Here is a 25627-nt window from a genome sequence, read left to right on the forward strand (position 1 = left end):
TTCTTCTGTAACCTTGTTGTAATCTTTTTTCTGGTGGAGAGTCTTGCTTCGATGTTGATGGCTATTGACTGATCAAGGTGGTGGTTGCTGAAGGTTGGGGGTGACTGGCACTTTCTTAAAATAAGACAATGAAGTTAGCTGCATCGATTGACTCATGATTTATCTGTGATGCAGGTGATGCTGTTTGATAGCATTTAATCAGAACTTCTTTCAAAATTGGAGTCAGTTCTCTTAAATTCTGCACTGCTTTATTAACTAAGGTTATGTAATATGCTATATCATTTGTTGTCATTTCAATAATCATCACCAGGAGTAGACTCCATCTTAAGAAATCACTTTCTTTGCTAATTCATAAGAAGCAACTCCTCATTCATTAAAGTTTTGTCGTGAGATTGCAGCAGTTCAGTCAGATCTTCAGGTTCTAGTTCTAATTCTAGTTTTTTTTTGCTATTTCTGTCACATCTGTAGTACTTCCTCCACTGAGGTCTTAAAACTCCCCCACCCCTAAGTCATCCACAAGAGTTGGAATCAACTTCTTCCAAACTCTTGCTAATATTGTTTGTTTTGACCTCTTCGCATGAATTACAAAATGTTCTGGATGGCGTATATAATGGTGAATGCTTTCCAGAAGGGTTTTAATTTGCTCTGCACAGGGTTGCCAGAAACCGTTACTTTGTAAACAAATCATTCTCTGTGAAGTGCAATAAAGCAAATCACACTAAAATTAGGTATGTATCTATTGTGTTTGATTTCTTGCCATTTGAAAAATAGTTTTTTCACATACACATATTTTTAAACTATCTATTTGATTTGGCTTATTTTTAACCTTATTAAAAATAGTATCCCTTTATGTAGTCTTCTGGGACTTTGATTTTTTTCTTTTCTAAAATTTTTAAATTGAATTTATTTGGGTGGCATTGGTTAATGAAATTATATAGGTTTTAGGTGTACAATTCTATAATATCATCTGTATCTTGTATTGTGTGTTCACCACCCCAAGAAAAGTCTCCTTCCATCACCATTTATCTACCCTATAGACTGATTTTTTTCACTGAAAAATAGGTTTCTCATGTTTATCCATATTATTTTGTGAGCTATTGTGCAATTATTTTAATTGCTGTATAATATTTCATTTTGTGATGTTACATTTTATTTCTTATTTTCCTGCCAGGAGACATTTTTTATCTTTAAAAATTTTTTTATTGATTGATTTTTTTTAATTAAATCTTTATTGTTCAGATTATTACATTTGTTCCTCTTTTTTCCCCTCCTCCCAGTTCCCGCCCCACCCTCCCCCCTCACTCCCCACCCACTGTCCTCATCCATAGGTGCACAATTTTTGTCCAGTCTCTTCCCGCATCTCCCACATCCCTTTCCCCCACAAGAATAGTCAGTCCATTCCCTTTCCATGTCCCTGATTCTATTATGATCACCAGATTATTTATTCACTTGATTCTTAGATTCACTTGTTGATAGATGCATGTTTGTTGTTCATAATTTGTATCTTTACCTTTTCTTCTTCTTCCTCTTCTTAAAGGATACCTTTCAGCATTTCATATAATACTGGTTTGGTGGTGATGAACTCCTTTAGCTTTTCCTTATCTGTGAAGCTCTTTATCTGACCTTCAGTTCTGAATGATAGCTTTGCTGGATAAAGTAATCTTGGTTGTATTGTATTCATCACTTTGAATATTTCTTGCCATTCCCTTCTGGCCTGCAAAGTTTCTGTTGAGAAATCAGCTGACAGTCGCATGGGTGCTCCCTTGTAGGTAACTGAGTTTCTTTCTCTTGCTGCTTTTAAGATTCTCTCTTTGTCTTTTGCTCTTGGCATTTTAATTATGATGTGTCTTGGTGTGGTCCTCTTTGGATTCCTTTTGTTTGGGGTTCTCTGCGCTTCCTGGACCTGTAAGTCTATTTCTTTCACCAGGTGGGGGAAGTTTTCTGTCATGATTTCTTCAAATAGGTTTTCAATATCTTGCTCTCTCTCATCTTCTGGCACCCCTATAATTCTGATGTTGGTACGCTTGAAGCTGTCCCAGAGGCTCCTTACACTATCTTCGTATTTTTGGATTCTTTTTTCATTTTGCTTTTCCGGTTGGGTGTTTTTTGCTTCTTCGCATTTCAAATCTTTGCCTTGATTCTTGCGCTCCTCTGGTCTGCTGTTGGGAGTCTGTATAGTATTCGTTATTTCAGTCTGTGTATGTTTAATTTCTAGTTGGTTCTTTATCATAACATCGAGGGTCTCATTAGATTTCTTGAGGATCTCACTACATTTATCGGCGGCTTCTAGACAGTTCTTAAGAGACCTTAAAAGTGTGGTTCTGAACTCAATATCCTCCATTGACAGTTTTGTCCTGTTTCTTTGTCTCCACATTTTTTATGCTTTCTTGGTGCACCCCCTAGTGGTCTTTGTGCGCAGTCTTGTTGTAGTTAAGCCTTGATTGTTGTCGGCAATACCGGGGGTGATTTGACCTCCAGGCTAACTGGCTATGAGAGTCAGCTGTATCTGCAGTGGGAGAGCTTCTGTGCTAGATCTCTAGGGCGGTGCTAATCTAGCGTTTGCCTGAGGCTATCCGGCAAATGGCTCTGCGCAGGGCTTGGGCGGGGCGGGTCCCCGGGGATCTACTGGGCAGGCGAAGCGAGCAGTTATGGCTGCTCTCAGTTCCGTCCCTAGGGGCTCTGCCTCTCAGAGTCCCAGCAACCGCTGCAAACCTCGGAGAGAAAGCTGCCTTCGTTTCCGACCGAAGCCAGACAGTCCCGCTTCTCCCGTTTGAGTCTGGGTCCCTAGAGACTCGCCCGGATCTGGAGCTCAGAGTCTGAAACTCCCTCCCGATTGAAAACAACAACCACACCCTCCGCCTCCAGCCCACTCCGCGTGCACTCCGCACCTTAGTATTTCACTTCAGCACTGCACCTCCTCTGAGTCTAGGTATGATATTCTCTTTCCTCCTAGTTGTAGAATTTCCACTCAGCCAGCCTTCCTGTGGTTCTGGATGATGTCCGTTCCGTCTTTTAGTTGTTTTTTGAAGTGGTTGTTCCAGGCAGCAATCTCCCGTCGTTAACCTATGCCGCCATCTTGGTTTCCGTCTATTGATTGATTTTTGAGAGAGAGGAAGGAAGAGCGAGAAGAGAGAGAGAGAGGAAGTGGAAAGAGAGAAAGTAACATTGATTTGTTGTTCTAATTATTTTTGCTTTCATCGGTGGATTATTGTATGTGCCCTGACTAGAGATAGAACCAACAACGGTGGCAAATCAGGATGACATATAAAAGTAAATATTGCTACTATGAACATACTCCTCTACATGGTTCCTGAACATGTATAAAAGTTTCTCTAAAGCATTTACCTGGGAATGGAAATGCTTGCTGCCTTACAGAGTGCAAAAAAGAAAAGTGATTTGTTTTAAAAGTAAGCAGTTTAAATAATATGAGATATTTTTTTTGGATAGGAAGAAGCAAAAAGAGCTATCATGTCACATATTGTAATTGACTTTAAAGCAAAATGAATTTCACAGGGGTCTAATTTTATTTTTATTGTGTAAAGATCCTAAGGGCCAAAACCGGTTTGGCTCAGTGGATAGAGCGTCAGCTTGTGGACTGAAAGGTCCCAGGTTCGATCCTGGTCAAGGGCATGTACCTGGGTTGCGGGCACAAACCCAGTGGGAGATGTGCAGGAGGCAGCTGATCGATGTTTCTCTCTCATCAATGTTTCTAACTATCTTTCTCCCTTCCTCTCTGTAAAAAATCAATAAAATATATTTAAAAAAAGAAAAGAAAAGAAAGAACTCTTAAAAAAAAAAAAATAAAGATCCTAAGGAAATATCAGTCTAGTTTAAAATGTCAACCAGAGCTTTCATTTTAGTTAGTGAAAGGTACAATTTTCACATATTACTATCTGAAATGAATTGAATTTTGAAGTCTTGAAAGAACCAATCAAGTTGTATTTTTCTTTCTCCATGTGCATTATCTTTGAAACTTTGAGGGCTTGTTACAGCAATATGAATTAGGGGCAGTCATGTACTGTAACCTAATCTTAACTTACCATCAAGTTAGTGGCGATTGGGTGGATGGTCTTTTGTTTGGATCACAGCACTCTAGGTGTTGAGCGGGCTGTGATAAGGGTTTTAGAAAGAGATCGTAAGAGTCAAATGAGGAAAAGCAGAATCTTTAAAAACCCTCACCAAAAGTTAAAAATTAGTATTTTTATTTAATTAGTTTAAGCAAAAATGCCTACAAAATACTATACAGTAATGAGAAACACCAGATCATATGCTCTGTTATAAAAAGGGGACCCATGTCAGTATTTATGAAGGGATTGATTACAAAAATTGTGGTTTGCTAAACTGACAACACATTTACTACCGAGGAGACTGGCTGCTCTGTTATCAGTTTCAAACAAGGAGGGCTGGTGAGTTACTGAGCATCTCACTTCCATCTGTAAAATGAGGGTGTTTTGCTCTTGTTTTCCCAGCTTGGGGGTTATCCCAGTGCTTTTGAGATCCCTGTGCTAATGAAATAATTACCGAGTACCTACAGAGTTTTAAGGCTTAGTTCTAGTTTTCTGGGTGGTTGGCAGATATAAAGAAAATGTTACTTTACTTTTAAAAAAAATTTTAAAATGTATTTTTGCATGCATTGCCTTGTTCCTTCCTCCTTCATCCCTTTAAAATTATTGCAATAAGTGTGAACTTCTTAATATCTGCTACCTTTCTGCAAATGTGGCCTCAGATGTTTTTTGTTTGATCCACAGTTTTAAAAGTTTGTTCATTTGGATTTTGAGCTTCACTTAAAAGTTCAGAACATCTAGCAGCGTTCCCAGTGATAGCAATAGACAGGAGCTAAGTAAGGGCTCTTCTGGACAGGATAGTAGATGGTCTCCAAATGGTCTTCCCTACACTCCTTTTGATTTGCATCTGGTTGCGTCACTCGCGATGTTACTTGCTGGCTCTTTGGGCACCTCACTGTAGCTTCTGCTTTATCACTCAGCTCTTCACTTGCTGATGTGCCTTTGGAACATGCTCCTGACAACCCTCTTTGAGGTAGGGTAGGCCCTGAGCCCCAGGGAATACAACACAAATAAGCTCTGGTCCTCCCACCTTTTAAAAAGAAAAATGTAGTTAGAAAGAAATTCTTTCAAAATATTTTCATATGTACTTTGCAATCTTGTCTTTACAACTGTCCCTTGAGGTAGGCAAGTCTGGAATTATGTGCTGTTAGGAAGCCTTGGTCTCCACTTCTGATGCCATGGGCATATTTATTTTAAAGTAGTTCCACTGAGGGATTAGACCTTTTCTGTGGACATCTCAAGGTGGCCACAATTCTTGTCATGTTCTCATTGGCAGACTTGAACCCTGGTCACTGGTCTGCCATGAATGTTCATTGAGAAACCGTCAGCTCCTTTAACTAGTGAGTGGCAGAGCCAGTATTTGGTTAGAGAGCTTTCAATTCCTGTACAGCATGCTACTTTTCTGATATTGTGTCATTCTCTGAGAAAAAAATTCATTTTGCTTTTTGCGGGGTGAGGACAGAAGAGAGTGTGTGTTAACCATGATTTTTATGAGTTTATTAATTTGTCTTTTATCTCAGAAGAACCTTTTTATAGTCTTTGATGGGTGTGCCCTCATTTTTATGTTCTTAAAAAGAAAAAAAAGCCCATTCTCAGCTTGCTAGCACATTTGGTAGGATTAAAAGTTTGTTTAAGTCTTCCCTCTTTTCTTCCTACTTTTAATCTTTTAGTCCATCTTCATTTATTTATCAATACCTTTTGGGATGTTTTTAATTTATACCACCTGTGTATTTGTAGGTGACACAATCAAATTACATATGTGTGTCATAAAAACAACAGATGTGACCATATTCCAGCTGGAATATGGGTTCTTAAATGCCCTCTCCTTGTGGTTGGAGTTATTTTCTGTTTACTGAGATACATTTCAGCTGAGGCACAGAGGGAACAGTGTACTAGAATGCCTCTCCTGGTGTGATGTCCCACATGGTACTATTTTACAGAAGGTAATGGAGTATGTAAACAAGGTTTTGTGGTCAAATAATATTTGGGAAACACGGAGTTAAGCAAAATTAAATAGGTTTCTATGGTAGGGCCTCTCAGAGCCTCGGAATACCTGTCAGCACCATGACTAAGAGGAGGAGAAAAGGAAGCCAAGTGTTTCTGACCACAGCCTCTGGTAGGGCTAACGTTCCATTAGAAATAGTTTGGGAAAAATTGGTTTACTATGATATTGCATCATTTCTCTGTATTAGGTGGGAATGATGCATTATTAGTGAAGTTTCTTATGTGTCTTATTGCTGCCGTGTCATCCTTCACTTTCCCAGTGACTGAACGCAGTCATTATAGAGTGGGTGCTGGATGCTCACAGTGCTGAGAAGAGGGTGCTCATTGGCGTGGAAGTGGCCCAGAGGGTAAGGGCTGTGGCCTCAATTTCGGTACCGTTTCTGTGGATGGTTATGGGTGCATCGTTCATGCTCTGATGCCAGTAACTCCCTTAAATAGCTCCCGATTCTAGTTATGCTATTGAAGACTGAAGAGTTCTTTTAAACTGCCATCTTATTCCCGATAGGTGGAAGGCAAAGGAAAGATCCTTGATAAAATTCTCAGTTACACATATGTGCACAGATCATGATCCAGTGATGAATTATTTCAAAAAACCAGACAAACAAAGGGTAAATAGACAGAGTAGGACAGGCCTAGAAAGTTGGCTGGGTAATTGGGGTGAAGATAGGGGAGAATCAGGAGGAAATATTGGTCCAGTGGAGGTCAGGAGAGTGACAAATACCCCCAAGCACCTGCTGAACATGTAGAAGAGCTAATTTGATGGGCAGAATCTGGAAGAGGCATTTGTCTATGAACTTGGGCTGGTGTGTAGACTTTCTGCTGAGATTCTATAGCTTTAAGCATTGAACAGTTTGGCAAATTTTGACTTGTCATTGTGGTGCTTGTTTGTAGCTGAGGTCTTTTGGAGACCTTTACATTACACCAGTTTTATCACCAACCCCCAAGTAAAGCAGCTTCTATTATAAGCTTTGCCAGTGTTTGTGCAGAACAGTGTTTGTGTAGGACAGTTGTACCCCTGGGTGGGGAGAACGTGGCAGCTTTATGTCTTTGCCTGCCCTAAATTTTAGCTCTTTGGATCTTTGTTGACAATTGTTGCTGAGAGAGGAGGATGATATGTTGTATTTTAAAATGATCAGAACTGGAAGCATAGCGCTTACAAGTGAAGGCTCAGGAGTCAGGTAGATTTAGGTTTATCTTTGCCACCGACTACTGGCGAGGAGTATTAGGTTTCCCCATTTGTTCATTTAGGTTTAACATTATCCATGTTACCAGGTGTGGTATATAGGTATGTGTAGTATAATGAGGTACAGCGTGGTTAACACTTCACCTAAATGATAGACTAGGCATACTCTGTCTGAGTTTGTTTAGGAGACTGATGCGCGTTGGTGCTTGCATAGAGCCTGTCCTTGTAGGCAGTTAGCCAGTTCAGTTAATAGTAGAGAACGGAAACTGGAGAAGAAATTTTGAAGTGGTAAAATTTGTCTACAGCCTCTTTACACCTGCTATTCTTAGTATTTCAACCACTCCTTAAATTGAAATTATATGAAATTCCAATAATTTCTTGAAAAGAAGTTACAGTTTTAGCCTCATGCCAACTTTGGCCTTGCCCATTACTTGGTCTTGCAAAAAACATGTTATTTGCCTATTAATGGGGATAATGTCAGTAATAAATGTTATAGGACTTTATTATCTCTTTACGCATGTTTGACTGTGATTTTGGGGGGAGGCTTTCCAGTAAGATTTACTAGAGAATAGTGGAGATATTTATTCTCTCTGTTCTAAGAAATTTTCTAAACATTTTGTGACCTTTAGCATGCTCAGTGTTCCATGAATCTCTGGGAAGGTGCTAGTCCTCATGTTTTCGTGAAGAAAGACTGGAAGCTTAGAAAATCTCTTTTTTGCCCTGGCCAGTGGCAGAGCTGGGGTTATAATCTGGGTCTTCTGCCAGCATTCTTACTTCTCTGCCCTTATCCCCTTAGACTGCAGGTCTGAGGATGTCAAACAAGTCAGCCTTAGTTATTTAAAAAAAAAAATCCGTCAGTAATAAAGTTAAGATCTCTGTAAATGTAGGAGTTTCAGAGTAATGCTTTGTTCCTAAATTTGCAAGTTCATTCAGTTTAAAAATGATTCCTATAATATAGCTCTCATATTCATTATTCATATTCATATTCATTGCCTCCGTAATGACTTTTAAATAGGACTCTATTATTAGAATGACTGGACTGAAGTCTGATTGGACTAGGGTTAAGAGATTGCATCACTATAAATAGAGATAAAATATTTTATATAATTTGATCTACTTTTTATGAAGTTTCATAAGTTGGAACTTAGGATCTTCTCTAAAACACTTACTTTGACCAATTTCCAAATAGCAAACTTCCCACTGTGGGGTTAAAGATAGAATGAGTACTTAGGAGAATTTGGGGATTAAATTATTTCTGTTGGCACTTTCAATTATGTTAAGTGAGGCAGAGCTTCATTAACTGCTCCATCAACTATTTTTCTAACCCAAAAGCTTGAGGAGGTAAGATTACTACATTGATTAGAGAATAATCTATAGACCAGAATGAAAACAGAAAACCCCGTACATTTTCAGTGTGTAAGAGAAATATTAGATGTGATTGTCTGTGAGACCATTGGCATAGTTATTGGAGAGGGCCTTTTGGGTATACATCAATTAATTTAATGTCCCCCTTTTAAAAAAAATGTTTTTATTGACTTAAAAAATATATTTTTTTAAATTTTAAATATATTTTTATTGCCCTGGCCGGTTTGGCTCAGTGGATAGAGCGTCGGCCTGCAGACTGAAGAGTCCCAGGTTCGATTCCGGTTAAGGGCATGTACCTTGGTTGCGGGCACATCCCCAGTGTAGGGGTGTGCAGCAGGCAGCTGATCGATGTTTCTCACTCATCAATGTTTCTAACTCTCTATCCCTCTCCCTTCCTCTCTGTAAAAAATCAATAAAATATATATTTAAAAAAAATATTTTTATTGATTTCAGAGAGGAAAGGAGAGCGAGAGAGATATAGAAACATCAGCGATAAGAGAGAATCATTGATCAGCTGCCTCCTGCACTCCCCCTACTGGGGATTGAGCCCGCAAGCTGGGCATGTGCCCTTGACTGGGAATCGAACCCAGGACCCTGCAGTCTGCAGGCTGACGCTCTATCCACTGAGCCAAACCAGCTAAGGCAACTTTTTTTTTTTTTTTTTTTTTTTTGAGAAAGAGACAGAGAGGGAGGAAGGGTGAGGGAGAGGAATATCAATGTGAGAGAGAAACATTGATTGGTTGCCTCCCATATGCACCCCATCCAGGAATCAAACCCACAACCAGGGTATGTGCCTTGACCGGGAATCAAGCCAGTGAAGTTTTGGTGCAGGGGATGATGCTCAACCAACTGAACCACACCAGCTAGGGCAATGTCAGTCTTTAATAGCACCTTGAATAGGTTGAGAAGGGTTTAAAGGCATTGCAGTTCCTTCATGATTGCATTGGAATGTCACATTCTCTGATATTTATATTTTATTATGAGAAAGGCATATGGGAAAATACATATTCTGTATACATTTTAAGTAATTGTGAATACTATAGTGAACTAATTGATTGGTAAGGTCTAATAAAATCAGAATCTTTTCCAAAAACCTAACTCTGTTTTAAAATTGATTTTTAGAGAGATAGGAAGGGAGAGTGATAGAGAGAAACATCGATGAGAGAGAAACATCATCAACTGGCTGCCTCCTGCACACCCCCTACTGGGGATCCAGCCCTGAACTGAGGCATGTGCCCTGACTGGGAATCGAACTGGTGACCTCTTGGTTCATGGGCTGACACTCAACCATTGAGCACTGACCAGGCATAACCTTAACTCTTATACCAGCAATTCTAACCTTTTCTCTCTATCATCGCCCTTCATGTTGGGCTATTGTTAGAAAACTGTATCATTCCTGCAATTCTACCAAAGTTTGGAGAAGAGGTGTTTTTTTTTTTTAACAGCTATTCTGTGTTTAAAATTCATAATCAACATAGAGTTTAATATTTACTTGAAGAAGCAATAAAAGCACAATGTACTGTGGCTTAGGCTAGTGCTAAGAGTTTTTCCAATAGAGGTAAATTTTTCGGAAATGATGTATCATGCTAAAATTGAATTGGATGGGGATGAGAGAACATGTATTTTGCTAGTGGTATCTTGAAATATTACCTGATGTTGAATATGACTTCTAAACTAATATACAAATAAACAAACGAAGTGGAAATAACTCAAAACTAAAAGGTGTGCCAAAAATAGAAAACACTCCAGATCATGTGTTTTGGAGAAATGATTGTTTTACTAATAGCAAGTGGGGACTTACCTTACATTTATGTTGGGAATCAGGAAGTCATTTGGTTTTGTTTTATACTAATATTTATATAGAACCACATTATGCTCATAATAACCTTGCAGAATTAATAATGGGGTATATATATGCTTCTTGAATAATAATTGCTTTATTTTTCATTTCTAAGTGAATTAAAATATAGAGTGTAATAATTTTGGCAGATGATGGTTTGATTAGTAAATGTTATGTTTACTAGTGTAATAATGTTTGATTTTTTTTCTCTCTCTCTCCTGGTTCCAGGGTGTGGATGAATGGAACATAGCTCGCCTAAATACTATCTTGGATGTGGTTGAGGAAGAGTGCGGTATTTCTATTGAGGGTGTAAATACCCCTTATCTCTATTTTGGCATGTGGAAAACCACATTCGCGTGGCACACCGAGGATATGGACCTCTACAGCATTAATTATCTCCACTTTGGAGAGCCCAAGTCTTGGCAAGTTACATGTTTAATATTCATTCACTTTGGAATTTTGAAGTTTGGGCAAGGCACTATAATCTATTGAAGAGGATGTTTTTCCCTTGGTGGAATCAGATTTAATATGAGCTATAAGAAAGTTTTCTACTGTAATAATGAATTGTCTTCCACTTTGCCCAGGGTTTTGCTCAAAGTCATGAAGCCAGTGGTGACTTGTCTATCTAAAGTTGCCTACAGACCGTTATGTGTATATGTGTGTGATGTGTTGATAGATATTTTAGTCTTGAATAATTTGTTAGGCATCTTTACTTATCTGACCATTTGTTGGAAGGTGTAGGGGAAAATTGACTTCCTGGATGTAAAGTATCAAATAATCTTAATAATCTTCCAGTCCAGCCTCCTCTAAATAAATGACCATTTCTATATAGTATGTGATGGCTGGAGGGAGAGGAGAGATGAATCAGGAGGTCTGTTATCGCTCTTTGAATAATAGGCATGGGTCAGAGAGCAAGTGAATGTTGATATGTGTTCTTAACTTGCAGTTTCCTCTGTTTCTGAACTTCATTTTTCTTAAGATTTACTGCTCTGTAAAATGCATTAGATAGTACATTCATTGCGCATTTGTAATTATTAGCCTGCTAACCCTGGTATCCTTTGTGGTCAGGCATTTTCATGTTTAAACTTGTTTTAATGAGTTAACTCTTTTCTATAATATCAGTCTACTTTCTTTAATACATGTACATCAGGATAACACACAGGCAGGAGCATATGAAGCATAATCTGGACAACAGGAAATTGGATGTTCTGAGGAACATTTAGGATATTCTTTAGGTATTGTGCCAGCCCAGCAGCTTTCTTGGTTCCTATTTAAAGAGAATGGTCTCTTTCAAGTTCTGCTGATCATGGGTTGAGATACAGTGTATAAGTTCTAGTCCAATCTTGCCATTGAGGTTTTATCCTTTGGTGAAGTGAGGAATGGTAAGCTTTCTCCAAAAAATTCAAATATAGGAAAACTTCCTAATGATTGAAAATGACATCTAATTGGAAGGAAAGTATTAGGTGGAAGGGCAAAGTTCTTAGGATATACAAGAGAAATCCAGGCAGTTCTTAGCTTGCTATGGAGTTATTTTCATCTAAAAATACTTAGTGGGAAGCTGTTTCCACTGAGCCAAACTGAGCAGGGCTGTTTAACTTATTTTAAAGGTAAGCACATTTAATTTGATTAATTCTTAGCATTCTGCTCTTTTAATGGAATAAATCAAACTTAAACATTTTGAATACATGGTGTAGGATGTTGAGAGGTTTTATGACTGTGTGATGGGATTATTCATTTCACAGTTATTTATAGGTGGCTCAGTTGTGAGCACACACTCTAGGCCCTGTGGGTCTCTATTTGTAATCTTTCAACAACTTTCTAAACATCTGTCATCCTTTAGTACTTTTGGGGACTTAGCTCTTGGAGGCTTTGGGAAATATTAAGAAGTAGTGCGCAGGCTCCTGGATAGTGATCTCCATGCTTTCTGACACCCCCTTTCAGAGTGGATAAAATTAAATGGAGTGGATAAATCAATGTGCTGATAAAATCTAGTAGTATTTAGGTAACTAGGTACTATATTTCCCTTAAGAAAAATGAAACATTAGTAGCAAAACTTTCCTGGAGGTTTGTTAGATATTAATTAATGAGAATGCCTGGGACATTAATTTGAGTTTTTAGTGTTAGAGGAGTTTAGATGAGGTTCCTGCTTTCTTACAGAGAAAGATTATTTCCTCTTGTCTTGAGAAAGTATTATGTTGTCTCCTAAAAATGACTTAGGGGAGAATATTCTGGTCAGGGAAAAGACTGATTCTAGAATCTTGTGTCTTTGGGAAGGAGCACTACAGTTTGTGAGAATAATTATGCTAGTGTCCAAAGTATTTCTTTCTTCCAGTATATATATTTTCAGCATTTAATTACTCTATTAGTTATTAAGCATATAATTGCCATTATATGCATTAAGGGTAGATTTATAATAACACTATTATCTTTAACCTTGACCATTATTTATAATGGTAAAGTAATAAAACACAGCAGTGAATATGACAGCTAATCTACATTCCATTTTCTAAGATAACTACTGTAGGAAATGAGTGATATAAGTGACTGTAAGTGTATTTCCCAGTAGATTTAAAAAAGATTATATTAGCTCAGTGTTAAATACTTTGAGGTAAACTCAATCATCATTAAAATTCATTCTAGTAATCATCATAATATATTTAAAGTGAGCTTTGAAAGTTGGTAGAAGCAGTACAAATTCATATAAATATTGGAAGGCAGGCAGTGTGTGTGTGGCAAAGCTAAGACACAAGGGACCAGCAATCAGGTCTCTAGTCCTTATTCTGCTACTAACATCTGGCTTTGGACAAACACCTGTACTTCTGTGGACTCTAGTTTTCTCACCCACAAAATGACAAGGTTAACCAGCATGATCTCCAACCATAGGAATATTTTCACTTACTCTACAAAGTGAGAGGATGACAAAGTGATGTAGGTGTGTGTGTGCACATGTGCACACACTGGTTTCCTTTCCTGCTTGTTGAGTTGGATCTGAAACAGTTGCCTTTACGCTTCTCCAGGGGTGACCTCTCCTGAGCTTGACATCTCTTTCCTGGCTGTGTCTTCCTCCTTCTCTCTGGCCTTACAGGCTGGCGATGAACTTCTGCTTCTTCTTCATCTTCAGTTCTTCATACCAAGTTTTTGATATAATTATTGCAAAGACTGCTGCCTAGAATCCCCTCTCTACTTCCATGTCTACACTGCTCTCCTCTGCCCCTGTATCCCTTAGATTTTTGCCTGAAGGCTTTTTAGATCAATCTGTTTAAGGGCAGAGAAGGAAAAAAAACACACATGTTGTAAAGATTCTTGTCTAAAATGTAACTGTTAAGACACCAAGTTTCCTGAGATTTCTGAGTAGCTGCAGAATATGCACAGCCCCAGGTGGGAGCCCCGAGACATACTTTTATGGGCACTATATATGGCAGATTTTGCTTAGTAAGTTTTCATGAATACAGGGATGTACTGAGGAGACTTTCAGAGGGGCTGGCGATTTATTTAAACATTTCTGGCATAAAGGTTTAAGGGCAAAAGAATGCTTAAAGTAAGCAGATAGAAAACTGCTGTGGCAGTCAGTGGTATTTATTTCTTTGTGGAATTAATATTGACTTTGGAGCAAGAAGACCTGTTTTAAAATCCCAATCTGTCACTTACCAGCTGAATGACTTAGGGCAAAACACTGTACGACTTTAATCATAAATTTCTTTAAATGCCAAATGGAGGCATGATTTATTCACTGTCTACTTATAGGATTGCTAGAAGGGTCCAGGGATATACTCTGTGTGAAAGTGCTTTGTAATCTGTAAAGTACTATCCAAATATTTATAATTACCATTATTTTAATAACCTTATGAAAATGAATCCCTTTCTTTCTTTGGTAATAGTAATTACTTTAAGTCTAAACTTGGCATATAATAGATTGGAAATTTCAAGGGTACGATATAATTCTCCCAAGCATCCTGTGCTTATGGTAGTGGTTAACTGCTGGGGGATATAGAATTAGATGATGTCTTGAATCCTCCTTTCCAAGTCCATGTCCAAACACAATGAGTAAGAGATTTTCAGATTTACTCTGTAGAGAATGAGAGAGGTGAGGTTGAAGAAGACATGTCTTAAGCTGTGGAAAGGTCTAAAATCAAGAGAGAAGGTTTTTCTGAATGTTATGGATTTGGTTAAATTTTATTCAACCAACTGAGATTTTGTTAAAATGCTATGCAGCAATCAGTGATGTCAGATGATTCAGAATAAATATAAAATTAGTTTGAGGCTTTTTTATTGAATCATTTTTTAAAAAATATGTTTTTATTGGTTTCAGAGAGAGGAAGGGAGAGGGAGAGAGAGAGAGAACATAGATGAGAGAGAAACATTGATTGGCTGCCTCTGCATGCCCCCTTTTGGGGATTGAGCCCACAGCTCAGGCATGTGTTCTGATTGGAATCAAACAGTGATCTCCAGGTTCATGGGTCTATGCTCAACCACTGAGCCATGCTGGCTGGGTTTTTTAGTGTGCTGTTATATTTGAGAGTATCAGCTGTTTGTTATTTTTAATTTATCTTTTATTGGTGAAAGTGTTACAGATGTCCCTCTTACTCGCCCCCCCCAGTACTCCCCCTCCCTTTACTGCGCTATTGTCTTTGTCCATGGGTTATGCATATCTATCTATCTATCTATCTATCTATCTATCTATCTATCCATCTATCTATCTATCTATCTAATAAAAGCCTAAGTGACCTTCACAGTGAAATGACCAGAAAAACTGGTTGCTATGATATGCACTGATCACCAGCAGGTAGACGCTCAAAGCAGGAGCTGCACCCTGGTGGTCAGTGTGGCTGGAGCCTCTCCCGTGGACACTCCCCCTGCATGCCCCTCCCCCATTCAGACCATAACCAGGATGGCGACTGGTATTGAGACTGACTGGGCGCTAGCCTGCAGCTGCTTCTTAGTCATGGGTGCACCGGTATCGTCCTAGGACAGGGGCAGAGACTGCAGTGGAGCGGTAGCGAGCCTACTGAGTGGCGGCAGGTGCAGTGGGGCCAGGATGAGCCGGCCAGGGCCTGGGCTGACCCCCCTGCCCCCACCCCCCCCCCCCACAGCTGCCTACCGCTTCGTGCTCTACCACATCCCTCAGGGGATGTTGGACTGCCCATTTCAGCTTGATCCCCTGAAGGCCATGCGGAGGGACCCCACAGGTGCATGAATCCGTGCACCGTGCCTCTAGTTTGCATATAAGTTCTTTGGTTAATGTCCCCACTCCCCCCCCCCCCCCCCCCCGATTCCTCAGTCTGTTCCATGGTTCCATGTGTTTGGAACAAAATAGACCCAGAGGAAAAAAAGAGCACCAGCTCTTTAAAAAATTAATTCTTTATTGTTGAAAGTATTACGTATGTCTCTTTTCCCCTCCAGCTGGCCCGCCTCCCACTCCAGGCCTTTAACAGCCTATTAACTGTGTCCATGGATTATGCACACAAGGTCTTTGGTTGATTAACCCTCCCCATGCCCACCCTGCCTTCCCTCTGAGATTCCTCACTCTGTTCCATCTTCCATGTCTCTTGATTCATTCTGTTCATGTTACTTAGATTCCACTTAGGAGGAGCGTATCAGTTTTTGTACCAGCGTGTTGTGTTTTGAGTTCTGGCATTAGTTTTTAGTGAGGTGAGACCTTGAGCAATTGTTAGATAGCCCCAATTTCCTCTTGTTAGACACTCATATGGTTCTGATGCCCATTTTGTAACGTAGTTGTGTGGAATAATTAAAATAACTATGTACATAGCATATACCACAGCTCCTGATATATCATAAGTGCTCAGTAGATGTTAACATATTTCATACAGTTACCAGATACATAGTGCATGTCATATAGAAGTTCATGTATGAGGTTATATATAAGACTTCATTGATTTTATATTAATAAGAATTCTTGATTCTAAAAGGCAGAACCCCAACTTAAGCAAAAAGGCTGTTTTCCATTGTAAGTAGTTGGGATAAGCTAGAAGCATGGCTCAATCCAGGAGATCAGATGCTCCTACTGGGTGTCTGTCTCATCCTCTCCCTTCATTTTTCCTGCCCTCCATTCACTCCTTCTCATCTCACCTCTACCCCTTCTTTTTTTAAACCCTCACCTGAGGATATTTTTCCATTGATTTTTAGAAAGAGTGGAAGGGAGAAGGAAAGACAGAGAGAAAAATATTGCTATGAAAGAAACACATCGATTGGTTGCCTCCTGCACAAGCCCCAACCAGGCCCGGGCTGGTACATGCAACCAAGGTACAAGCCCTTCACCGGAATTGAATCTGGGACCCTTTGGTCCAGAGGGTGAAACTCTATCCACTGAGCTAACCCGGCTAGGGTACCCTACCCTTTCTTTTTTCTTCCTGGGATAGAGGAGAAGCTGTTTACAAATAACTATATATTTGATTATTGTTGCATTTTAGAATTCAAGTCTTACTTTAACAAACAAACAAATGAATAAGTTATATGGTGTCATAGTGACCTAAGCATCCTTTCCATCAAAATGTGAGCTCCTGCCCTAGCCGGTTTGGCTCAGTGGATAGAATGTTGGCCTGCAAACCAAAGGGTCCCAGGTTCGATTCTGGTCAAGGGCATGTACCTTGGTTGCCAGCTCCTCCCTGGTCCGGGCCCTAGTTAGGGCTCATGCAGGTGGCAACGAATCGATGTGTTTCTCTCATAGTGATGTTTCTCTCTGTCTTTCCCTCTGTCTCTTCCACTCTCCCTAAAAACCAACGGAAAAAATATCCTCGGGTGAGGATTAACAACAAAAACAAAACCAAAAAACCAAAATCAAACAAACAAAAAAAAGTGAGATCCTGGGTTGGGGAGAGCCTAATTGTCTTGTTCACTGGCACATCTCCTGTGCCTGACACATAGAAGGTACTCAGTAAATTTTTCTTAAATGGACAGTTTCCTGCCCTAGCTGGTTTGGCTCAATGGATAGAGCGTCGGCCTTCGGACTGAAGGGTCCCGGGTTCGATTCCAGTCAAGGGCACATGCCTGGGTTGTGTGCTTGATCTCCAGTGGGGGGCATGCAGGGGGCAGCCAATCAATGATTCTCTCTCATCATTGATGTTTCTATCTCTCTCTCCCGCTCCCTTCCTCTCTGAAATCAATAAAAATAATTTTTTAAAAAATGGACAGTTTCCTTCTTGATTTTCTTTTTTTTCCTTTAAACACCTACAGTAGAACATTACTTTAGGGATTGGACAGCTTGGTAATATTTAATGATACATTCAATTAGTAACCCATGCTACTAACCCCTACTTTTAACTTACATTTTGGTAAATTTAGTCTCATTAATATGTTCTCATTGCAAATGTTAGACCTGTGGTCGGCAAACTGCGGCTCGTGAGCCACATGCGGCTCTTTGGCCCCTTGAGTGTGGCTCTTCCTAAGCCTTAGGAGTACCCTAATTAAGTTAATAACAATGTACCTACCTATATAGTTTAAGTTTAAAAAATTTGACTCTCAAAAGAAATTTCAATTGTACTGTTGATATTTGGCTCTGTTGACTAATGAGTTTGTCGACCACTGTGGGTAATGGTAAAAGCTGTATCCTTTTGATGGTTTGTATAGAAAAAATACTCTTCAAAGTAATGGTGACTTGTTTCTGGTTTTATTTACTCAGAGAAAATTGCTTTATAAATAAAAACAAGACTTTATTTTTAAATTTTTTATATATTGATTTTAGGGAGATAGAGGGAGATAGAGTGCAAGAGAAACATTGACTTGTTGTTCCACTTACTTATGTGTTCATTGATTGATTCTTGTATGTACCCTGACCAGGGATTGAACCCACAACCTGGAGTATGGGGATGATGCTGTAACCAATTGAAATACCTGGTCAGGGTTCCCAAAATATTTAATTAATACTTTTAAAAATTGATTTTAGAGAGAGAAGGAGAGGGAGAGGGAAAGGAAGATGAAGGAAGGGGGATAGAGAAAGAAGGAGAGAGAGTGAGAGAGAGAGAGAGAAAAACATCGATTTGTTCTTCTACTTATTTATGCACTAAGTGGTTGTATATTGTATGTGTCCTGCCAGGGGATAGAACATGCAACCTTAGTGTATCAGAACGATGCTTTAACCTACTGAGCTACCTGGCCAAGGCCTTTAATTAATACTTTTAAATCAAAGTATTACATAACATTAACTGGATATGTTATCTGATTATTTGTAGGCATATTATGTATATACTGTTAGAAAATATTTTTAAAAAAGATTTAAAAAAATTGGAAATATGCCCCAAAAAGTATGGTATTAGTTTTGTGCTCATGCACTAGCTATTTTTATAGAGAAAAGAGGGTACAATGATAAATGATAGGAAAAATTTTTATTGATCAAATTTTACTTAGACCAGAGCCTGACTTGGAGATAAACACAACCACATCCACATGCCTATAGTCCAGACCCTTGCTCAGCATAGAAGTTCCCCAAAGCAGCGGTCACCAACCAGTGGTCCGGACCACTGGTGGTCTGTGAGGTCTGAAAGGTTGGCGACTGCTGCCCTAAAGGAATTCATGAGGTCTAGTGTTTGTGATTTTGAAAGTAAATCTCACTCTTTTCCCTGAAATGCTGAGATGTAACGCCTTTTCACTAACTGATGGGTAATTGTGGGTGATTAATGTAAACTTACATTAATTAAATACTTTTGATGCCCCTGATAAGCGTAGTAGGGACTTGTAAATTCCTTCAGGATACCTCATATTGCCTTGTTATTGCTCTTTCACTTAAAGCAAACACTACCACCTACATGAACCAGAGAAACCTCTTCAAATGAAAAAAAAATTGCTGAATCAAATCCATAACTCTTAGGGAAAAATCAGGTTAATGTAATGCCATGTAGTTAATGGAAAACAAGCATTAGTGCTATTAGCTTTGCAAATTACTGTGGCAGTTCACAATTTTTTTTTTTTTTTGCCTAGCTTATCTTTCCTCCCCATATTTCCCATCTTCCTTTTCAGACTGTTTAATCTTCCTCTTTAGGTAGTAGTACTTTGTAGAAGATACATATTATATGATATTTGTTTTTCAAAAATATTGTTTTGAATTGAGGATATAGGAAAGTACTTTCTCTCTCTCTCTCTCTCTCTCTCTCTCTCTCTCTCTCTCTCTCTCTCTCTGTCTCTCTCTCTCTCTTGCTCAAGTTTGTATTTATATTGGCTGCTTGAGAGGGATGAAGTGGGAGGAGTGGGTGGCTCCAATGCCAGGCCGGTGGTGCTTCACCCGCTTGTAGGTGATGGAGAACTCACCCAGGTAGTGGCCAATCATCTCAGGCGTGACTTCCACCTGGGGGAAGGTCTTGCCATTGTATCCACCACCTTGGTGCCCACCATCTCCAACTGGATGATCCTCAACACCTCAGGCTTCTCCATAGGCAGCTCCTCTTCCTTGGCCTTGCACAGGCGCTTCAGCAGCGATGCTGGTTCAGCCGCCGCCTCTGCGGGGCGCTGTTGGGCTGCCTCCGTTTCCACACGCCGCCCAGTGGCGGTGGAGGTCCATGCCCACCCGCTGGCGGGTGAACTTGAGCAAGGTCCCTGCTTCTGCTCCACCTCCGCTATCTTGTCGGTGCTGCGAAAGGACCGCCCACCGCCACTTCTCTTGGTGTGTGGCCTTTATTTTTCCTCCTGGCTCGTCCATCCCTGGCTGTATCGCCAAGAGGAGAGGTGCCCTGCCTGGGGAGGACCCCGGGTTTTCCCTGCGTGGACCCTGCGCCAGTCTCTGGTGTGAGTCACTGAGGCCGAGGTTGGAGGCGTCATTGTTGCCCGGGCCAGGGTCACAGGCTGCCCCGCGGTGGCGCCTCCTTCCTTGTTAATATTACAAAATGAACCTGTAAAATAATAGTCATGACTCTTGTCTGAGGCCATGAAGAGGATTAGCCTAATGCATAGGACATTTTAGAAGTTATAAAAACGGTTCGTTAGAAAGTTTTAGTCACTCCACTGTATTTTGTGATTGTCAGTGATAACAGATTTGATAGCTTGCCTGAGCGAAATCCACAGACAATACACTTCAAATCTGATATAGCCAGTTGTTGTGAGTCCATCTCTTCTCTTATCCTCCAAATGACTACTTATTTGAGAGGGCTCCATACACGGTTTATTTATTTGAGGACTAATGCATAAAGCTGCTGGAATTTTCTTTTGCAACATAAAAGAGGACATAGCATCCATTGCATGATCTCAGAAATCATTTTCTGATCAGAGACAAAAAAGCCCATTAACAATCATTGAAGTGTAAAAAAAGAAAAAAGTGAATGTTTTTTTGGGATGACATGAATCAAAGAGGATTTGAATTAGAGGGGCAGTCTTCCTTGTCTTCAGCTCATATAAGTTATTTCTCTGTCTACCTAATGAAGAAAATGAACTCTACTAAAGAATGTCAAGTGTTGGTAGAAACAGGTGACTGTTGACTTTTATTTTTTATTTTTTTTAAAGGCTTTGTAACTTGTTTTGCTGGCTGCTTGAGTTATCTTTGGGTAGCTTGGTTGCTTTGTGCAGCCGTGGGCAAACTACAGCCCGCGGGCCGGATCCGGCCCATTTGAAATGAATAAAACTAAAAAAAAAAAAAAAGACTGTACCCTTTTATGTAATGATGTTTACTTTGAATTTATATTAGTTCACACAAACACTCCATCCATGCTTTTGTTCCGGCCCTCCGGTCCAGTTTAAGAACCCATTGTGGCCCTCGAGTCAAAAAGTTTGCCCACCCCTGGCTTTGTGTCATGCACACTTCTGAAAGCTTCTCAATTCTCAGAGGTTTCTGACTTAAGGAAGCTGAGTAGAGCCCAGAGCCCTGGCTGGTGTGTTCAGTGGTTGGAGCATCAGCCTATGAACCAAAGGGTCGAGGGTTTGATTCCTGATCAAGGGCACATACCTGGGTTGCAGGTTCAATTCCTCAGATAGTTGGGGTGGGTTTTGGAGGCTATCAACCAATGTGTCTTTCTTATATCAATGTTTCTTTCTCTTTCCTCTTCCCTTCTCTCTGAAAAATCAATGGAAAAAAATATCCTCTAGTGAGGATTACCCCAAAACACACACAAAAAACTGAGTAGATAGTTTTCCCTTGAAAATTAAACTTTAATTACTGGAAATCTCCTTCAAAATGTTTCAATAGTTTGTTGGAGTTAATTGTGGTAAAACTCTGTAAGCCAATTGTAGTAGAACCCTTTAAGTCACTTTATCTTATTCATGGATGGTATATTATCATATCAATAAACAATCATTTGGAAATAATACTATTTTTGAAGATTTCCATATAAGGTAAGATTGCTTTTTTGGGGGAAAATATTGACTCTGGAAAATTTTTGTTATAGGCATATAGCTCCTATGAGCATTTATTTTATCACCAATTTTTTGAAGTTGTTATCTTAGTTTCTTCCTGGCATTTTTTAATATTTGATTTATTTATGTAATTTAAAAAATATATTTTTATTAATTTCAGAGAGGAAGGGAGAGGGAGAGAGAGATAGAAACATCAATGATGAAAGAGAATCACTGATCTGCTGCCTTCTGCACACCCCACACTGGAATCAAAATCGGACCACCTGGTTCATAGGTCAACACTCAATCACTGAGCCACACTGGCTGGGCTTTTTCTGTTTTATTAATGCTTGATTCTGTTATAAAACATTGCATCTTTGTTCAGTGATTTTTGGTTTTATTTGTTTCTTTTCTTTTAACCCTTACCAAGGATATTTTTTCCATTGATCTTTAGAGAGAATAGAGGGAGGCGGAGAGACAGAGAGAGAGAGAGAGAGAGAGAGAGAGAAACATCGATGTGAAAGAGACACATCGATTGGTTGCCTCCTGCATGTCCCGTTCAGGGCTGGGGATTGAGCCTGCAACTGACCAGAATCGAACCTGAGACCCTTAATTTTTAAATTGTGTTTTAAAGGTGAGTAAAGGTAAGGATAGCTGGGAGAAGTGTTGTTCTGTATGGATAGTGGAAGTTCTGTCTGCTAGCAGGCATAAAACATTTTCTTCCAAAAGTTGGATCACCATCCAGAGATTATTGTAAATGGTAAGACTTCTGTTACTTCTTTGCTGTTGGCATCTTCGTGGTGATTGATGAGTGAACAGAATGAAATATGGGGCCGGAGAGCACAACTTGGACTTTGGTGTAAGATAGGCCTGGGATTGGGTGTCACCTCTGTTACCACTTTGTGTTAGTAAATTAATTTCTCTAAGCCTTAGTTTCCCTGTCGATAAAACAGAGGTGTTAGTACTGGATCTTAGCACAAGGTCTGACATATTTTAAAGGCTCAATAAATGGTAGCTGTGATGAGCTCTAATCATGTTAATTATAATTATGGTAGCTTTCAACCCTTTAGTAACTGAACTTTCAACCTTTTAGTAACTATAGAAAGCAAAGTCAGAAGCATAAGCTTATGCCAGTAAAAAAGAAGAGGGTTAGTTTAGAGTTGTCACCTGTCAGAAAACTGTCCCTGGGTACTTGAGCCCCATTATTTAGGGGAGATGACTGTGAGCAAAACAGCAGGAGGAAGAGGAAATAAACTAAGGAGGAAAGGGCTACTTCACACTCAGCCTCAGGCAGGGAGAGGGAATAGAGGACAACACTGTTTTAGTACTAAACTACCTGAGCATGGCACGGGCCTGGGACCTGGAAGGGTTATTCGCTCTGTGCCCTGGGCTTGATAAGACTGCCCTGGATGTCAGACAGCACAGTGGCAAAGGTATAGGTAGGGGATGGAGCTGAGAACATTGGTGTCTGAATATATTAGTGACTAGTGGCCCGGCGCACGAAATTCGTGCATGGGGGGGTGTCCCTCATCCCGGCCTGCACCCTCTCCAATCTGGGACCCTCGAAGGATGTCCTACTGCCAGTTTACAGGGATTGGGCCTAAACCGGCCATTGGATATCCCTCTCACAATCTGGGACTGCTGGCTCCTAAGCACTCACCTGCCTGCCTGCCTGATTGCCCCTAACCACTCTGCCTGCCGTCCTGCTCATCCCCAACTGCCCCCTGCCACCGGCCTGCTTGCCCCCAAATTCCCCCCTGCCAGCTTGATCACCCCCAACTGCCCCTCATGCCAGTGTGCTCACCCCCAACTGCCCCCCTGCCGTCCTGCTTGCCCCAACTGCCCCCCCTGCTGGCCTGCTTGCTCCCACCTTCCCTCCCCACTGGCCTGCTCGCCCCCAACTGGCCCCCCTGCGGGTCTGCTTACCCCCAAAGGCCCCGCCCCACATCAGCCTGATCACCCACAACTGCCCTCACCTCTTGGCCTCTAACTGCGTCTACCTCGGCCCCGCCACCATGGCTTTGTCCAGAAGAACATCTGGAAGGTCTCCTGGATGGTCTCCCAATCTAATTAGCATATTACCCTTTTATTAGTATAGATAGAGGCCTGGTGCACTGGTGGGGACCGGCTGGTTTGCCCTGAAGGGCGTCCCAGATCAGGGTGGAGGGTCCCCACTGGGGTGCCTGGCCAGCCTGGGTGAGGGGCTGATGGCTGTTTGCAGGCTGGCCAAACCCCCCAGAGGGGACCCTCACCCCATGGGGGTATGGCCAGCTTGGGTGAGGGGCTGAGGACCATTTTCAGGCTGCCCACAGTCCCTTCAGGGTTTGGGGGTCCTGCTGGGGTGCTTGGCCAGCCTGGGTGAGGGGCTGATGGCCGTTTTCAGGCTGGCCACGCACCCCGGCTACGCAAGCTCCCAGCCTCTCCTTTTTTTCTTTTCCTAGTGCCTCCTTGAGCAGAGGCCAGGGCCAGCAGGAAGCAGGTATCTTGGATTTATTTTTCTATAATTGAAACTTTGTAGCCTCGAGTGGAGGCCAGGGCCAGCCAGGGCGGGCGGGAAGCTTGGCTTCCTCCATCGCCAGGGGCAACCCAAGCCTCCTGCTCACTCTAGCTCTGTGGTTGCTGCCATCTTTGTTGGGTTAATTTGCATACTTGCTCCTGATTGGCTGGTGGGTGTAGCGGAGTGATGGTTAATTTGCATGTTTCTCTTTTATAGTGTAGATAGCTCCAGGGGTCCCAAATGAAATTAGGGAGACTTCGAGGAAGTGATCTGAGAAATAGTAGTTACCCTTTGAGAAGTGCTGGTAATCACTTCTAGTGGACTGATGGACTGAGCATATTTTGAAAAGAAAAATACAGAGACCGGTTCATAGAGAAAAAACCTAAATCATAGAAATGGATCTAATACAGTTTTACCTACTGACAATTTGAAATGTTAGTCTTATTCTTCAGTCCAAGATAGTGTTTATATTACAGCCACCAGGATAACATCATTTTAGGTCTATTTTTTGAGCAGACCACCACCCAAAAATATGCTTAGCGGGATTATCCTGTTTTCTTTGGCCTTCATATAGATTTTTTTTTTAATTCTTAAAAGTCTCTGGTTTTAAATAAAATATTACATTATAAATAATTAGTGATAGATCCTTAGTGATTCATAGTTTCTTAATGTTACAGCATAACTGTTTGCAATATCATTTTATATGAAAGAAAAACACTCCTAAAGTTTAAATGAACAATTAATATTTTCAACAAACTGGTATGTACTTAGGGTACACAATGGTAGACATCTTATTTGGTGGTTTTCAAAGTACACAAAAAGGTACGAGATCTATATCTTCAAACAATAAAGTTAGCTCCTTAACTGAGCAATTGTGGCACTTAACGGAGTGCCTGGCTGTGAACTAGGCAGTTATGTACCAGGTGGGTTAGAAAGGATAATTCATGTGAACATTTCTGGGTTGCAGTAGGTATTCTCTCCTTCATAGAGCTCAGTGCTTAGATAAAAGTAATTTATGCACACAAAACAGCAGCTAGTTATGGAAAGTAGTAGATGATAAATACTACATGAAAAATGTAACAACAGGATCTGGTAAAAGGAAGGGGGGCGAGGTTGCTGAGGTTTATGGTGGTCAAAGAAAGCTTCTGGAGGAGGGGGAATATGCACAGGTCTTGGGAGGTTGGGATTTGAAGCAAAATGGAAGGGGCTGTTTGAGGTGAGGAATGAGGTCAAAGCACGAGTGATTGATAGGGTAAGTCATAGTCTAGCCTATTGAGAATGGACTCTTGATATTTAAGGCTAGGGCTAAATTGGGGAGGGGTAGGATCTTGAAAGCCAGGCAGTAAGGAATAAAGGTTTTTCTTTTTAATTAAATCTTTATTGTTCAGATTATTACAGTTGTTCCT

The 25627-nt window shown here is 40.5% G+C and overlaps 1 protein-coding gene across 9 annotated transcripts in view; it reads left to right on the top strand.

Annotated features, from left to right (window-relative positions):
- KDM4C (lysine demethylase 4C) overlaps positions 1 to 25627 on the top strand; it is a 335140-nt gene that overhangs the window by 46426 nt on the left and 263087 nt on the right. For 7 of the 9 annotated variants that reach the window (XR_004971309.1, XM_036331125.1, XM_036331127.1 and 4 more), the window contains one exon: positions 10685 to 10878. The exons of the other annotated variants lie outside the window; for them this stretch is intronic. Coding sequence is in view for 6 of the 7 variants with exons in the window: in XM_036331125.1 (XP_036187018.1) it covers positions 10685 to 10878 (194 nt within the window). In the remaining variant the exon portion in view is untranslated. The remainder of the gene's footprint in view (positions 1 to 10684; positions 10879 to 25627) is intronic. 9 annotated transcript variants of the gene reach the window in all.

This window comes from Myotis myotis, unplaced genomic scaffold (genome assembly GCF_014108235.1).
Source record: "Myotis myotis isolate mMyoMyo1 unplaced genomic scaffold, mMyoMyo1.p scaffold_m19_p_12, whole genome shotgun sequence".
Classification (NCBI taxonomy): Eukaryota; Metazoa; Chordata; class Mammalia; order Chiroptera; family Vespertilionidae; genus Myotis; species Myotis myotis.